At 38.1% G+C, this 16,833-nt stretch overlaps 1 protein-coding gene across 1 annotated transcript in view; it reads left to right on the top strand.

The window, feature by feature from the left end:
• Window positions 1-16,833, top strand: part of Cacna1d (calcium voltage-gated channel subunit alpha1 D) — a 349,086-nt gene that overhangs the window by 196,254 nt on the left and 135,999 nt on the right. Inside the window, exon 8 of the mRNA XM_042680100.1 lies at window positions 1,183-1,286. Coding sequence (XP_042536034.1) covers window positions 1,183-1,286 — 104 coding nt within the window. The remainder of the gene's footprint in view (window positions 1-1,182; window positions 1,287-16,833) is intronic.

Here is a 16,833-nt window from a genome sequence, read left to right as displayed (position 1 = left end):
TAATTATCTTTAAGTAGATGTACAAAGAGTTTCAATTCAACATGTCAATCTATGAGCACTCTGTATCTTGATCAATGTCACCCTATCACAAATTTTAAAAGGAAAGTTAATACAACTTAGACAGCACAGTAAATGGATTCTAGCTAACTAAGCACTACATTTGCCTCTATAAGACATCTTCTGAAAATAACTTAATCAGGACAGTTTCCTGAGACAAAGAGCCAAATTCCAGTTCATTTCTCTACTCAGATACATGATTTTATATTATTTGGCCTGAAAACTTCAATGGCTTTTCTTTTGTGTGTTTTGGTAGGTATGTTTGTATGTCCGTATGTGTGTTGGGAATATGAAACAAGTGTGTCTTGGCTTCTATTGTCTCTGATTTCAGTCTAAGTAAATGTTTGATTAAATGTATAGAATGCTGTCTCTAATGTGTCCCTCTCTCCTTACTAGATTGTCCTATTAACCCACTCCTCTGAGGCCATCTCATTTCTTGCAGATGAATGATGCTATGGGATTTGAATTGCCCTGGGTGTATTTTGTCAGTCTCGTCATCTTTGGGTCATTTTTCGTACTAAATCTTGTACTTGGTGTATTGAGCGGGTAAGCTACACCTCTTTCATCTTGAAAGCAGAGTCCTGAGGACAGTTGCCAAGACCACACAGACTTTACTAGAGGGGGCCGCAGAGTGGGTGCCAAACACTTTATGTCTGCTTTGAGATGTGTTTTGTTTTTTTTTCTGCTGAGGCTTCCCAAATCAAGCTGTTTCCTGGAACTTTACCAGCCTTCATGAAAGAAAGTTATAGAATAATTATCGAACAGAAATTAATCCGCATTGTTGCTTGGAATTTAAATAGTTTCCATTGCTTGCCCTTTTGTCTGTCTTAAAATGAGATACATTTATAATTGCCTTTTTGGTCTGGATCCAAATACAATGCACATTAATTGGTGAAAATCTGTAGTTAAATGAACTGGGCTGTGCTGACTCTTGGTAGACCCTTTTTGTAGATTTCTGCAGCAGAGCTTGTCCTTACTTGAAAAAACTTTGGAAGGATGTCGGCCCATTCCCTATCTTGGGAATTCTGACCTTTAGCCTAAGTACTGAGTAGTCTGGCAGCTGCGTCTGGGGCTCTGCTCTTTGGTAAATGGATAACTGATAACTGATTTCCTTACATTTTACAGGTAAATGATGCGATAGGATGGGAATGGCCATGGGTGTATTTTGTTAGTCTGATCATCCTTGGCTCATTTTTCGTCCTTAACCTGGTTCTTGGTGTCCTTAGTGGGTAAGCAGTTGGATTCCTGTTGCACATTCTCCAGTTGCCATGTGCAAGGCAGCTCTGCGTGTCTCCCAGCTGCTCTCTGATGGCTTCTCTGCATGTGTTTTGGACTCTGATGTCCCCTCAGTGTGTTGCTCTTGGATTGAACTGTGATTCTTTCTGCCTGTATCTGTCTGTGAGATTCTGTTCCTCATGCTTGCCAAACACTGTTAATTTAATGAAAATGTTTTCCTAAAGCATTTACTAGAGGTGGATTACAAATGAGTAAAAGGCTTTTCAGCATTTGTCTCCCCCAAGCAGGGACTTTTGTCTCTTGTGGGTCTTTTCATGAATACATAACCTAGCCCCCTTTTTAGTCATGTTCGGGCCATTATAAATACTTCCAGTAGTGTTTCAGATTTTGTTATGGAGGAGAAATAAACCTAGATTAGTATATAAATATGTAGCAGTTTCAAAACCTTATTTCCTGAGATTATAATCCTTTATTAGCTTGGGTTTTTGGTTGCTGTAACTGTGTGGTTTCCCCTTTTACTTCAGTTTTAATCATACCTCATATAGTCTTTTCTTAATGCAGAATGGTGATCAGATTTTGCACATACATGTCTTAGGGCCTTAATCATAGTCCTCATCCTGTGGCCATGATTTTTCAGGTTCATTTTGTTTAACCCCTCATCTCCAGACTGACTCTCCATTCAGAGAGCTTAGTGGAGACTGATTCAGAAAGGGGATACCTGTGTTGTAGGGCTGTGCCCTGCCTGGGAAGGAGGTGCAAACCAGAGCCCCTGTGGGCAACCAGGCATCCCAGGAAGGTTCTCATAGAAGCAATCCTGGGCTGTCTAGGCTTGCTGAAGAGCAGTTCAGCCTAAAGCCAATGTGACCAGAAGGTGGAAGTGGGCACCTGAAGGTCCAAGAGGGGCTCTTGTCCCTCTGAGGAGCCTTTCTCCTGCCCTGAGCTCTGACATTCATAGGAGAATGTTGATGGACTTGATTCCATCTAGTTTATTTCCTCTCGCTCAACTTACCTTGCTCTTTCTGACACTGTATCTTAGGGAAGTGATGTCTTCATCTATCCCAGGTTAGTAAAGAGCCCTTTATTGAATTTTTTGAAATATTGCCTTTTGCAGAATGAAAGAAAAGACTAATTCCCTATCCTGGTTTCCTTTCTTCACACTTTTCTCAGCATACCCTACCTGTACTTAGGAAATATGCACTACAAAGTCCCAGATTGAGAGTGAGCAATTCCGTACCACGGAAACACAGCCCTGTTAAATCTCTATCCAGAAAGGGCCTAGGAGTAGTACTTCTCACCCCGCATTGAGAGGACTGAGGGCCAGGTCTGAGCTGGAGCAGCACTGCCCTCTTTCCTGCCTGAGCCTTCTTCTACCGAGAACTTTCAAAGACTTTTCTCTTAATTAGCCTCTGTGGTGTCAGGTCAGAGTCAGGTAGTGAGAGTGGCATTTAGCCCTAAAAAAAACTTTGCCACAGGAACTGTCCATAAAAGGTTAACAGCAAATGTGTTGTGAATTCCTTGGCGCCTCATGTCTCCTAGGCCCAACCAAACTGACGGAGGCCATGGAAACCACTAATTTTAACAGTGCCAGTGACATGCCTTATCTGTAGCTTCTTGAAGCAAGAACTGTTACCCTAGCATGATGAAGCAGAAGTATGAGCCAAATTGTGAGGTGCTTAAAAAAATTGGGAAAAGATAGGGGGACTTCTCATTGTATTGATGGGGCTCAGTGTAAACCTCATTGTCCTCCCCACCCCCATTCTAGCAATTCCCTGAGCTGCTCTGCTTGGCTACATCCCCTTTACTTCCCTATTTGTATTTTTTTTTTCTGTTCAAATCAATGCAAAAAAATTTATTTTAAGATTCTTCACAATCTTTTTGGGGGAACACTAGAGGTGTTACAAAACCAGAAGGACATAAATGTCAAAAGGAAGATGACTTCTGTTGCATAACTCCTAAGGGACTGTCAGAGTAACACAATCATAATCCCCAAAGCACTAAATTAAAAGTCTGCCTCCCATCTTAGACACTTCAGTCAAAGATGGAAGACTTAAAAAAATGCACACATCCTCATGAAACAACTAGTTTACTGAAAAATATCTTGGGAAAAATTACAAGTTTATGGAAGACATTATTTTTACACTAAAATGAAACTATGAAGGAGAATGCAAATGCTACATGAATGTTCAAAAGAAAGCCCAGTGATTTTTAGCTGTCAGTTCACACTGTGCCCAGACTTCTTGAGGCTACACACTGTCTCTACCCGCCTGGAAGCCACTTTGGTAGGAAATGCTAAGGCCTGCTCTGGGTGAAGTAAATAGAACAGCCTGCAAAGCAAAGAATCCCTCTGCCATGTTGACTATTAGGTCAGCAGTTGCTGAGTTTCTGATGAGTGCTTGGCTCTGGACCAGAGGCCAGGGGTGCCAAGATGTCTAAGACACTAACAGTGGCCTTGGGCTCAGGCTTTCCTTGTCTAGTGGGTGAGACCTGTGTAAGCAGTGAAGTATGACACATGCCAGAGCAGAGATATAGGCTGGAGCCTTTGCATCTTGAAACAGGAGAGGTATGTGTGTCCAGCAGGGAAACCATCAAGGTACTGGCATGATTCTACTTCCTCCAACACTTCCTTGAACTTCTCTGCCTGGCCATACCCCTCTTTCCTATTTTTATGTTTTAATTAAAGAAAATTTATTTTAATTTTAAGATTCTTCACAGTTTTTTGAGAGAGAGAGAACTAGAAGTCTTATGAAACCAGAAGGACATAAATGTCAAAAGGAAGAGAATTTCTGTAGTATAGCCCCTAAGGGACTGTCTGGCTACAGAATGACTGACGTTTGTTCCCCCAAAGCACCAATTAAAAGGCTCACATCTTAGTCAATACCACATTATTGTCTTCTAATGAAGAAACGAATGTTAGATGATGTTGTGTATCCATAAGCCTGCTAACCATATCTTTTAAAGATGTTTTTAATGCTCTTTGGCTTCTTTGCTTTTTGTGTGGCCATGTCATCCTTTGATTCTTGTTCTGACTTTACACAGTTGCTTTGGTGTTTTTGTTTGTTTGTTTGTTTTTGTTCTTTTTTTTTGGTCAGTCGTGGGGCCTGAACTCTGGGTCTGGGCGCTGACCCTCAGCTCTTCAGCTCAAGGCTAGTGCTCTACCTCTTGAGCCACAGTGCCACTTTCGGCTTTTTTTCCTTATGTGGGACTGAAGAATCGAACCCAGGGCCTCATGCATGCAAGGCAAGCACTCTTCCACTGAGCCACCTTCCCAGCCCCTGGTGTTTATTTTTAAATTATTTTAAGACTAATTCTCTGGGAAAAATCTTTGGTTTGACAACACACTTCTTTTTTTTTTTAACCTCAAGATGAGTATGGAGTTTATGGATTCTGTGCCCCCATTATGATCCCATTGTGACCAAGGAATTACCAAGTGTGGCTCTTTTAATTCTAAATCCAGACAGGTTAGCATGCCTCAGTTTCTTTCACTGACTTTTAAAAGCATGGTGACATTTTTTTACTTTTCAACTTTATCATTTAAGGTTCAAGGCTTTCCTCAGTCCATAGGTACCTAAGAGAACATAGTAACTATGTAGTGTCTGGCCCCTTTGAAGGGATAACTGTAGTGGACAGTAGTATGCTGAAAAAAAACTCTGTTTGCTTCTTCACTTTAGGACCTACCTGCCACTGACCACACCTGTGGTACTGGTGTCTGAATTGTCCAGGTGGAAAACTCCCCAGGCCTTTGAGATATGGCTTAGTCCTAAATTCTGTCCTGCTAGTACCTGGGTTTTGCTCAGTTATCCTTAGCCCAATCTTCTTATCCCTGAACCAGGAAGAATTTTGTCTTGCTGTTGACCTCACAGGGTGATTTAAATCAATGATTGTATACTTACTTTAAGAAAGATCTAAGGATTTTACTCTTTTAATACATCGTCAGTTCATAGATCTCATTCTCCTCTCCTCCTTGGGCAAAATAGGAACATTTGAGGGGCTCTTTGGAGATTCTGAAGTATAGGATTTTCTAAGAAATGAACAAGAGGAGCGTACTTTACTGTACTGTGTGCAGGCCAAGAAATGGCCATGGAGGGTGTGATAGTTCTTTTTCTGCTGTACAGTATTGTACAGATCTAAATGATTGTTATTCTTGATAATTTTTTCAGAAATGGAGGGGCGTGGCATTTCTGAGACATGATGGGTAGGTGCCCCAGCTTAGAGTCCAGTAGCCATGATGTGAGTATTCTATGTTTTACCAGTTGTGAAGTTTGGGAAGAATCCTTACCTCCTTGAGATTTTACTTTATTCATGTATATATCTGTTAATTAATCTAGTAGTGTCACAATAAGGCTTCAGTGAAGAGAACAATATGGAGTGTTCGGTCTTTCGTTTGTATAATGGCTTCAACAAGAAAAGGTATGGGATTTGATACAATAAAATTATCTAATCACTTCAGCCCTTTTAAACCAATTCATAATAATTGGTCAAGTTAAGTCTGCAATAGAGAGAAGTCAAAGTTATGTGGTTTTTTTTTTTAGTACTGAGGAAGAAATCAAAGTTTTCAAATGTGTTATTTTATAGGTGGGTGTGTATGTTGATGTATATAGCATGAATGATACAAGCCAATGTTTATAAAGAATATTACTATATAAGTCACTTCCTATGTGTGCTTTTAAGACTAGATTGAGATCGTTTATAGTTTACCTAAATTAAAACTTTCAACTAACATCCTACAAAAATATTTGAAATACTTTCTGAATCAGAACTGGTATATTTCTAGGTAATAAATGCTCTTAATGAGCAGCTTTTATAACATAAAACATTGCAAACCAATATAGAGCAAGTGGAGAGGGAAGGTAGTGATGGTGTTGATTGGACTGAAGACTGTTTATCAGCATTTTACAGAATGGAAATCATGCTTGGATCATGAGCATTTATTCCCTGGCCCATTTATATTCATATTGTAATGGAACAGGCAATTGATAATTTCTTCTTGACTAATGGCTTGAAAGGCAAAACATACTAGTACATTGTGGTTGTATCATTTGTGAATATTTTCTAAGTGGACATATACCCTCTTGGAATAAGAGAGTATAAGAATACATTTTTCATGACTTGGATTAAATTTTTCTCTCATTCACCATTCTACCAACATTCACTAACAGAAGATAAACAACAGAAATTCCTCTCTATACTCATTTAGACATTTCTGCATCTTAGTCAAATTGACAGGAGGTCATGAGGTGAGGTTTGGATCATGAGATGACCAGGTTATCAGTGTGACTTGCTACCACTGTTTGACAGAATAGAAATATACTGAGTTAATAAGAATTCCATACCTTAATCAACAAATGGCAAATGGTTAGTGGGCACTAAAAGCAAAGGGACAGTGGAAGACTCTTTGTAGGGTTCTCATGCTTACAATTTTTCCATATGTGCAATTAATAGTGATCAGGCTAGCAGAAGGCCAAAGATACCCTTAATGCTCATTTGTTAGCAAAGTATTTCCCCATATCTAGGTCTTTTTTTTTTTTTTTTGCTTGAGTAAGCTTTCATTGTGAAAGATTTGTCCACATAGCTGGGTGACTTTTTTTGTACTGAACATTGAAGCAGTGCTGTGAATGGGATTGAAACAGAGGTCAGGGTGCTGGAAAGAGCCAGAGTCCTTTAGTAAAACCTCATGTGCTTTGTCTTTGGTGGGACAAGAAAGAAAACAACCTTTTGCTTTTAGATAGACGAATGCTAAATTTCCTCTTTGTAGTAAAGAACCAAGCTAAACCTTTTTATATACTTTTGAACACTGAGCTTTCTTGTTATAGAGTTAAGAGGCTGTCATGGGTAGCTGACAGCGGGATCCTGGTGTTGTTGGTACCATGGTACCAAAAGTGCACAGGCTGATAGCCACACCTGACATTAACAAGTGAGTGGTAACCTCTCTGCCACTGGCTCACAGCTACTGTTGCCATAGAAATGGCTGTTGGGATCAGTAGAAACAAGGTAAGTGAAAGTTTTCACTGATCCTTGTTTCCATTAAGCTGACGTCTGTTTCCCTAGTAACAGCAGTGGACAGCAGCCAGGCACTAGCAACAGATTCAGTAGATCACTCTCACTTTTCAGCTGTGGCTATCATCTGTTCCTGACCACATTTTTTTTGATAACAGGTAGTACAGACCTCTGAGGACCTAGGAGGCCCCTCTGGCCACATGTGCCCCGCTAGGCATCCATTTGCCCCTGGCAACCCCTGTACAAAGTAGATTGTCTGCAGTCTTCCCTCCATCTGGGCTCTAGCTTGTTGATAGACAGTTTAGAAGAAGGTAAAGGTTGTTGTGGGCAATCATGCTGCAAAGCAGACTGTTGAGTCTATTGATCTCAAATCCAAGGGGAAAAGAATTGATTACTGTGCTTTCATGCACATACCAGCTCTTTAGAAAGCTGTTGATAGCCTAACAGTTGAAATTAAAACCATAATTTTCCTGTGTTCCCTATTCAGCTGGTGGCATTAACAGTTGCCATTACTTCTACAATGGAAAGGATGTTTATGAGTTTAATAATTTGACTTCTTATGAGAAACATATTGATGACTGTCTCTAAGATGCTTCTGTCAACCTTGCTTTTTGTTCCTTCTGTACAGTATTCTTTTACAGGCTTCTAAGTCTGCTTGCAGAAATCAAATATTGGTATTACAGGACAACTTGGAATACAAAGACTACCATGTCTATTGTATATGGGACTGTTCTTTATTACAGTCCAGCAGTTGTCTCTCTACTGGCTTTTCATATTACTATTTCAGCAAATATATGCACCTGTGGCATAAGTATGTTCCTACCTATATGAAACTACATTTACAGCTCCCACACAAGGGACAGCCAGTGCATATAGGGAGAGGCATGGGTGAGTGATTGATTGTCAAACCTTTAAATACTATTTTTGGGGGAAAAAAAAGGTATTTTCATAGAAAAAGCACAAACAAAATCATGCACTTCAGTTGTATCTAACTAAAAGAGCACTGGAAAACTGTGGATTCTCTGGCTTTGGATGGCTTTCTGAATAACTTCATTCTTCAACTCTGGAATAAGATAACTATGCTTGGCCTAGAGGGAGTATTTAGAGGATGATATTTAAATGCTTCTGTATCACCTGGCTAGGTTCAATGTAACAGGTGAATAAGAAGCAGAAAATCTTGCTAGATACATATTTTGTCCTCTCTCTTAGACTACTTCCAAAGAATGACTTTCCACTCAGTGAATATTCTTTCTCCCTCTTTAAAATTTTATTGGTACGTAGTAATTTACAAGGGAATTCAGCTGTGATATTTTCATCCATACATATAGTATACTTCTGTCATATTCCTCCCTCTGTTACTCTCAATGAACATGTCTTGAGTGCTTACTCATGTAGGTAGAGCATTCCCAAGTGCTCTATGAGGCACTGAGCTCACAACAATGTGCTGAAACAAATTCTTGTCTTAGCCGGATGACATGGTTTAGACCTGCATTCCCAGCATTGAAGAGACTGGGGCAGGAGGCTCACCAGTTCAAGACCAGTTTGGATTACATAGCAAGACCCTATCTTCAAAAAAAGTTTTTAAGCTGGGAACCGTAGTATGTGACTAGTACATCCTATCTATGTGAAAGGATCACAGTTCTGGGCCAGAATCAAGCAGAATCTGTGGGATTCCATCACCAATGGAGGAATCTGACTGTGCTGGTGTGTCCTTATCATCCCAGTTATAATGGGAAGCCTAAATTTGATGGATCGGGTTCATGCCCTGTTATATACTTCTTTCAAATAAGAAGTGCAAAAAAGAGCTGGAAGCACAATTCAGCAGGAGCTCATCTGCTGACCATGCATGAGTTCAAATCCTAATACTATCAAAAAAGGAGAAGTATTTTTATGAACTTGAAAGTTATATCTAAAATGGAAGGCAAAATTATGATTAAAAATTTTTTTATGACTTCTGTGAGAGAAAGGTTAAGGGTTGTGAGAGTGACCATAAGCACAACTGGAGGGATATGGAAAGCATCCTGGAAGCAGTAGTCTAACTAGCTCTTATCATGTGGTAGTGGTCTGGGACAGTGTTTCATACCAAGACCTTACAATAGGAAGTAACAGAAGATATTGGAGGGGCTAAACAAAGCCAGGATAGAAAAAACCTGGGAGCTAAAGAATAGGAGAGAAGATTAAAGAATGGCCAGATGAGCCCATGTTTTCAAATCACTACTTTAAACCTGTTCAAGGAGTTGAAGAAAAAGATGGACATAATAAAAGAGTTGATAATAAATCTCAGCAGTGGGATAGAAACAATATTATTGAAAAAAAAAGATTAGACACTTCAGAAAAAAATTGAGAGCCTACTGATATATAAAGCAATAAAAAAGCAATCTGATAATGTAAAATTGTAATCCTAGAAGAAGAAAGTGATGACAGAAGGGAAAAATTTAAGATATCATAGCTGAAAACATTGCAAATTTTATGAAAACTTTAAATTCACAGACCCAAGAAGCTCAACAGATGTCAAGCAGTATTAGTATAAACACAAAGATAGTAACTCCTAGGCACATCAAATTCAAGTTGCTGAAAGTAAAAAATCAAAGAGAATACTTTAAAAGAAACCAAGGGGGAACAACACATTACATAAGATCTCATTGACTTATTTTCAGAAATAGTTTGAGAAATCCATACAACAATGAGTGACACTTTTGAGGATAGAGATATAGCTTAGAGATAGAGTGCTTGCCTCATATATACAAGACCCTGGGTTTGATCCTCAGCAGCAGAGAGAGAAAGAGACAGATAGAAACAAAGGGACAGAGAGACAGAAAGAGACAGAGGGCTAAATAAGTTGCAAACCTTTTCTAGAATTTTTTTATAAAGCAAAAAGTTAGACTAAGGCAAAAAAATTCAAATAAAAGCCATGAAAATTGGTCACCAAAAATTTTGTACTACAAGAAAAATTAAAAGAAAATCTCTAGGCTAATAGAAGATAATTCATTTTAAAATGACCATAAAATGACAAATGTGTAGGCAGAGATAAAAGGTTTTTTATTCTCCAAATTTTCTTTAAATGACGTCATGTAAAGTACTAAACATATCATGATATTATAAGATGTATAACAGGATTAACTGTAGAACAATAGAAGCACAAAAGTTAGAAAGTAGGTAAGTGGAGCTACACTATAGTAAACATCTTAACATTGTTTATTAGATAATGAGGTCATTCATATATATGTGTGTGTGTATATATATATATATATATATATATATATGAATTCATAGTAGACATGGTAATTTAAGGAGGTATAGGATTATCTCTAGACCAGTAGGTTTAAAATAAAATACTACAAGCCAAAGAAGAGATCAAATGAAATACCAAGTAGTTATGAATTATCCTAAATAAGTCAGGAAGAGAAAAGGAACAAAGTACATGTCTGCCCAATGAAAAATAACATCTAGCATGGTGATGCAAACCTGAAATCCCAGCACTTGATAGGCTGACATAGGACTGCAAATTTTAGATCAGCCTAGGCTACATAGCAAGTCTGTATCTAAAACAAATAAATTCAGCCAATAATCTGAGCTACTCATGAGAGAACTGGAAGACCAAAGTTTAAAGCCAGCCTGAGCAGAAAAGTCCACAAGATTATATCTCCAATTAACTAGCAAAAGACAGGCTAGAGGTATGGCTCAAGTAGTAGAGTGCATCTGTGAGCAAGAAAGGCAAGTGAGGTACAAAGTCCTGAGTTCAAGACCTAAAAATAACCCTCCCAAAAACCAAATAGCAAGAAATAGATTGAAAAGGCAATGACATCAGTAATTGCATTAAATGAAAAATGATTACATCATTTTAATTGACAGTATAGAATACAGTGGAAGGGGTGACAATAATCAAGTACATTGTACTCATAAATTGTGTTGAATTGAAATTCCTTTGTACTACTATAAGATAATTTTAAAATGTTTAAAGAAAGTGCAAGATTTTATAAACAGGATACAATTCAAAATAAAACAGTGAAGCATTCTGTATTCATACCAGAAAAATGCACACTGGCACAAAGATTATTTCTAGAAGCAAGGATGTTTAGGAGATATAGACATTGCTTTCATAATCATGAAAAGGTCAGTCCATCAAGAAGACACAATGATCCTAAATATGTTTGTACCTAATAACAGCTTTAGTATGTTTGAAGCCAAATTGTCACAATTAAGTGGAGAAATCAATGAACATACAAATGAAAAAGCTTTATTATTCTTTCTCAATAAATGATAGAAAAAGTGAAGCAAAAGCAGCACCTATAGACAATATCTAAATTATTTGTAGCTGTGTTAATTACTACTTATTGAGCCTAATTGATATCTGCAGAATACTGTATGCTTCACTGCAGAATACTATTTCCAGGGGCTGGAAGGGTGGCTCTGTGGTAGAGTGCTTGCCTTGCATGCATGAGGCCCTGGGTTTGATTTCTCAGCACCACATCAACAGAAAAAGCCAGAAGTGGTGCTCAAAAAGCCAGAAGTGGCTCAAGTGGTAGAGGGCTTGCCTTGAGCTAAGGGACAGCACCCAGGCCCAGAGTTCAGGCCCCACGACCGACAAAAAAATGAAAACAAAGCTATTTCCAGAGCACATGGAGCATTCACCAACATTGATTATGGGCATAACAAGGCTCACTAAAGCTCTAAAATCTGAGATTTTAAAAAGTAAATTTTTTAACTTGTATAGATTTAGAATAGAAATCAGTAATGACCTGTCTAGAAAAATCTCCCAGATACTCATACAATAATACATTTCTAACTTGTAACTCAAATTACCAGAAAAAAGACAAAACTTTTTTTAGACAGTCTCACTATGTAGTACATGATGGTCTTAAATTCATGATTCAGATGTACACCCAACATGTCCAGCTTAAAAATGGAAAACATTTTAAATAATCATAGAAATACAGTTTTTCCCTTTATGCATTTCTTAGAGGGAAATTTATAGCTATGTTAATAAGGAAAATGGTTTGATTTCATTGAGCTGCATTTCTATCAACCAATCTAAACAAAAAAAAAACAAATAATATTAGGGTGAGTAGAAAAAGAGAATAATTAATAAAATTGTGACGCACACCTATAATAATAATAACTCAAGAGGTGAGATCTGAGGGTTGTGATTTGAAGCCAGCCCAGACAGAAAGGCTTTGAGACTATTTTTAATATGTATTTTTATTGTAAAGATACTGTTTAGAGGTGTTACAGTTACATGAGTAAGGTAATGAGTACATTTCCTCTTGAGTATTGTTACCCCCTCCTTTGTTTTTCCCCTACCATCTCTTCCCTTTCAACCTCCCAAACTCCTCCTCCTCCCACCCTGAAGTTGTAAAGTTCATTTTCAACAGTGTCTTGTACATCTCATTGTTACAATGGGTCACCCTATATCATTATTTCAGCGCTTTGTTATTTCCCTTCCCCTCCCCAAATTAGAAAAATGTATATACAAGGTGCAAGGCACCAGAATCAAATACAGTGAAAATGGGTTATACCATGGGGGAGGAACATACAAAAGAAACAAAAAAAATCACGTAGTACATTATAAGTACATTAAAAACAACAGCAAGAAAGATAAAACCTCTCGTGTCCCTATCTTGGGGTTCATTTTGCTTAGCATCATCTTATATGTCATATGTGCATAGCTTTTGACCTTTTCTACTTGTCCTAGACATGTACTAGTTATTGCAAATAAGGGAAACCATGGGACCTATGTTTCTTTGGGCCTGGCTTACTTCACTTAATATAATTTTTTCCAAGTCTTTCCATTTCCTAACAAATGGGGTGATGTCATTCTTTCTGATGGAGACATAGAATTTCATTGTGTGTGTGTGTGTGTGTGTGTGTGTGTGTGTGTGTGTGTGTGTGTGTGTGTGTGTGTGTGTGTGTGTGTGTGTGTGTATCACACATTTCCTTGATCCTTCAACTGAGGGGCATGTTGGTTTCTTCCATGTGTTAGCTATGGTAAATAATGCTGCAATAAACATAGTTGTGCTGTAGCTTTAGTATGGTCTTGTTTGTGATCGTTTGGGTAAATGCCCAAAAGTAGGATTGCTGGTCATAGGGGAGCTCTCTGTGGAGTCTTTTAAGGAACCTCCATACTGCTTCCCAGAGTGGTTGAACAAGTTTACACTCCCACCAATAATGCAGTAGGATTCCCCTCTGGCCACATCCCCTCCAGCATCTGTTGTTATTAGATTTCTTGACTATAGCCATTCTAACTGGGGTGAGGTGGAATCTCAATGTTGTTTTGATTTGCATTTCTTTTATGGCTAGAGAAGTTGAGCATTTCTTCATGTATCTATTGACCATCCTTCTTTCCTCTTCAGAGAAGTTTCTCTTTTAAGTCTTTAGCCTACTTATTAATTGGGCGATTGTTTCTTTGAGGATTTGATTTTAGAAGATTTAGTCTTTTGAGGTCTATTACAGATATGAGACCCTTGTCCATTGTATGGCTAGTAAAGATCTTCTCCCAATCTGTAGGCTTTCTGTTGATCTTGTTAGTTATGTCCTTAGCCACGCAGAAGCTCTGCAGTTTCATGCAATCCCATTTGTCCAGCCTTTCTTTGATTTGTTGTGTTTCTGGGTCTTTATTAAGAAAATTTCAGCCTGTGCCAAGAAGGCCTAGAGTTTCTCCTATTCCTTCCTGTAAGGTTTTCAGGGTGTCTGCTTTGACTTCGAGGTCTTTGTTCCATCTGGAGTTGATTCTGGTGCAGGGTGATATATAAGGATCTAGCTTTAGTTTTCTACAGGTGTTTAACCAATTTTGCCAGCACCATTTACTGAAGAGGTTGTCTTCCATTCTATTTTTTTAGGTCTGATATTGAAGATTAGGTGGCTATAGGTCTGTGGGTTCATTTCTGGGTCTTCAGTTCTATTCCATTGGTCCTCAGGTCTGTTCTTGTGCCAGTACAAACTGTTTTGATTGCTATGGCATTGTAGTAGAGTTTGAAATTTGGTATTGATATTCCTCCAACTCTGTTCTTTCTGCTAAGGATTGGTTTTGCTATTTGGGATCTTTTATTGTTCCACTGAATTTTTGGGTTGCTTCTTCTATTTGGAGAATGAGGTTGGGATATTGATGGGTATCGCATTGAATTTGTAGATAGCCTTTGGCACTATTGCCATTTTCACGACGTTAATCCTCTCAATCCAGGAGCATGGGAGGTTTTTCCACTTCCTTAGTTCTGTTTTAATTTCCTTTTTCGGGTTTTTAAAGTTTTCATCATAGAGGTCTTTCACTTCTTTAGTTAACTCCTAGGGATTTTATGTTTTGTGGGGCTATTACAAAAGGAGTTGCTTTCCTGATTTCAGCTGCACCCTTCTCATTATTGGTCACTGGTTTTTGAGGGTTAATTTTATACCCTGCTACTTTGCCAAAGTTTCGGATTAGCTCGAGTACCTTGGGAGTGGAGTCCATGGGGTTCTTTAAATACAAAATCATATTATCTGCAAAAAGGAGACTTTTACTTCATCTTTCCCTATTTGAATCCCTTTTATGTTTGCATCTTGTCTTACTGCTCTAGCTAGGCATTCTAATACTAAATTGAAGAGAAGTGGAGAGAGTAGACATCCTTGTTTGAGACCATTTTCTATAATTAACCACCAAAAAGTCAGAAGTAGAAGTGTGGTTTAGTGTACCACCACCCTTGAGTGAGAATAGCTCAGGGACAATGATCAGGCCTTGAGTTTGAGCCTCACACTGGCTTGCACATGTGTACATGTGGGTGAGCGTGCACACACACACACACACACACACACACACACACACACACACACACACTGATAAATTACAAATATAGAGCCAAACAGTGGAGTCTCTAAAATCTTAATAAAATTGACAAACCTAATGAATTTGAAACTAATTTAAAGAGCAAAAGGAGTAAATGAGCAGTAGCAATGAAAAAAGACGTATTACCACTGTAATTACAAACATTAAGATAATAAGCAAATAATTATATGAAAATAAATTCAGTGATAGGAGAAATGGGCAAATTCTTTGAAAAGGTTTACCAAGAGGAAATAAAAATCTGATAAGCCCTATATGTGCTTTTTAAATTATATTAAAAATGATAACCTTTTATTCAAATTAGAGTACTAGATTGAATTCTGTCATTTTGGAAAGAAATGTCATTCCTAGGAGAGAATTCATTCATAGTTTCAGTTGAGGACAAAATATAATCTAACTCAAAAGACCAGAATGATCTCAATGCCTTCTTCTGGGAGTGAGGTTTCCATTAAGTATCTTGTAGTGTTGGTTTAGTAGTCAGTGAAACCTTTAGCGTTTATTTATCATGGAAGGTTTTGTTTCTCCCTCAACTATGAAGGATATCTTTGCTGAATACACTAATCTAGGTTAACTGTTGTTACCTTTCAGAGCTTCGATTATGTTCTTCCACACATTCTTCATTACATTTCTGGTGATCTAATGGGCTTTCCATTATATATGGCTTGTCCCTTTCCCCTTGATATTCATTCTTTATTCTGTCTACTTAATGTTTAACTATAATATGTCTAGGGTGTGGTTTCTCTGATCTTGGCCTATTTGTTGTTCTGTAAGCCTTCTCTACCTGGATGATCCTGCCTTTCTTGAGGCTGGGGAAGTTTTTAGCTATTACTGTATTGAATAGGTTCTCTATGCATTTCTTTCTTTTTTGATTGTAAGGGTGATGTTTGGAGGGGTTATAGTTACAAAAGTAAGGTAGTGAGTACATTTCTTGTTGAACATTGTTACCCCTTCCTCATTTTCTCCCACTTCCTCCCCCCACCTCCGCCCCCAGTGCCAAGTTGTAAAGTTCATTTCCAACAAAGTGTCTTGTGAGTATTGCTGTTGCATTGGTTCACACGTTGTCCTTTAACTCACCACTTTGTTATTTTCCCTTTCCCTTCCCCAAATTAGATAAACATATATAAGACACTGGGTACCAAAATAATAAACAGTGACAACAGGGGATAAACCAAATGGGGAAAAAGTGAAGGAAAAAAAATAACTTCACATAGTACATTAAAAGAAGAACACAAACACCTCTTGTTTCCATATCTTGGAGTTCATTTCAATTAACATCATTTTATGTAGTCATATGGTCTCTATTCATTTCTCTTGTATTTCTTCTTTTGTGCTCATCACTTGTGTGTTTGGGCTTTTGGTAGCCGTGTAAATTCCATTCCTATTTCTTGGTGTTTGTTCAATGTTTTTAACTGACTGATTTAATTTTTGTTTTATCTTCAGTCCCTGATTCACTGTTTTTAACCTGTTCTGTTCTGTTAGCTTAGCTTAATTTTCTTTGTTTTGTCGGTTGTGGGGCTTGAACTCCGGGCCTGTGCACTGTTCCTGAGCTCTTTTGTTCAAGGCTAGTGTTCTACCACTTGATATACAACACCACTTCTGGTTTTCTGGTGACTAATTGGAAATAAGAGTCTCATGGACTTTTCTGCCTGTGTTCGCTTCAAACTGTGATCCTCATAGTTGAGCTTCCTGAGATATTACAGGCCATTAGCACCTAGCTCAATTAAGGTTTTTATTTT

This window comes from Dipodomys spectabilis, unplaced genomic scaffold, assembly GCF_019054845.1.
Source record: "Dipodomys spectabilis isolate Male_0828 unplaced genomic scaffold, ASM1905484v1 ptg000054l, whole genome shotgun sequence".
NCBI lineage: Eukaryota > Metazoa > Chordata > Mammalia > Rodentia > Heteromyidae > Dipodomys > Dipodomys spectabilis.
This window is presented reverse-complemented; position numbering and strand designations above follow the sequence as displayed.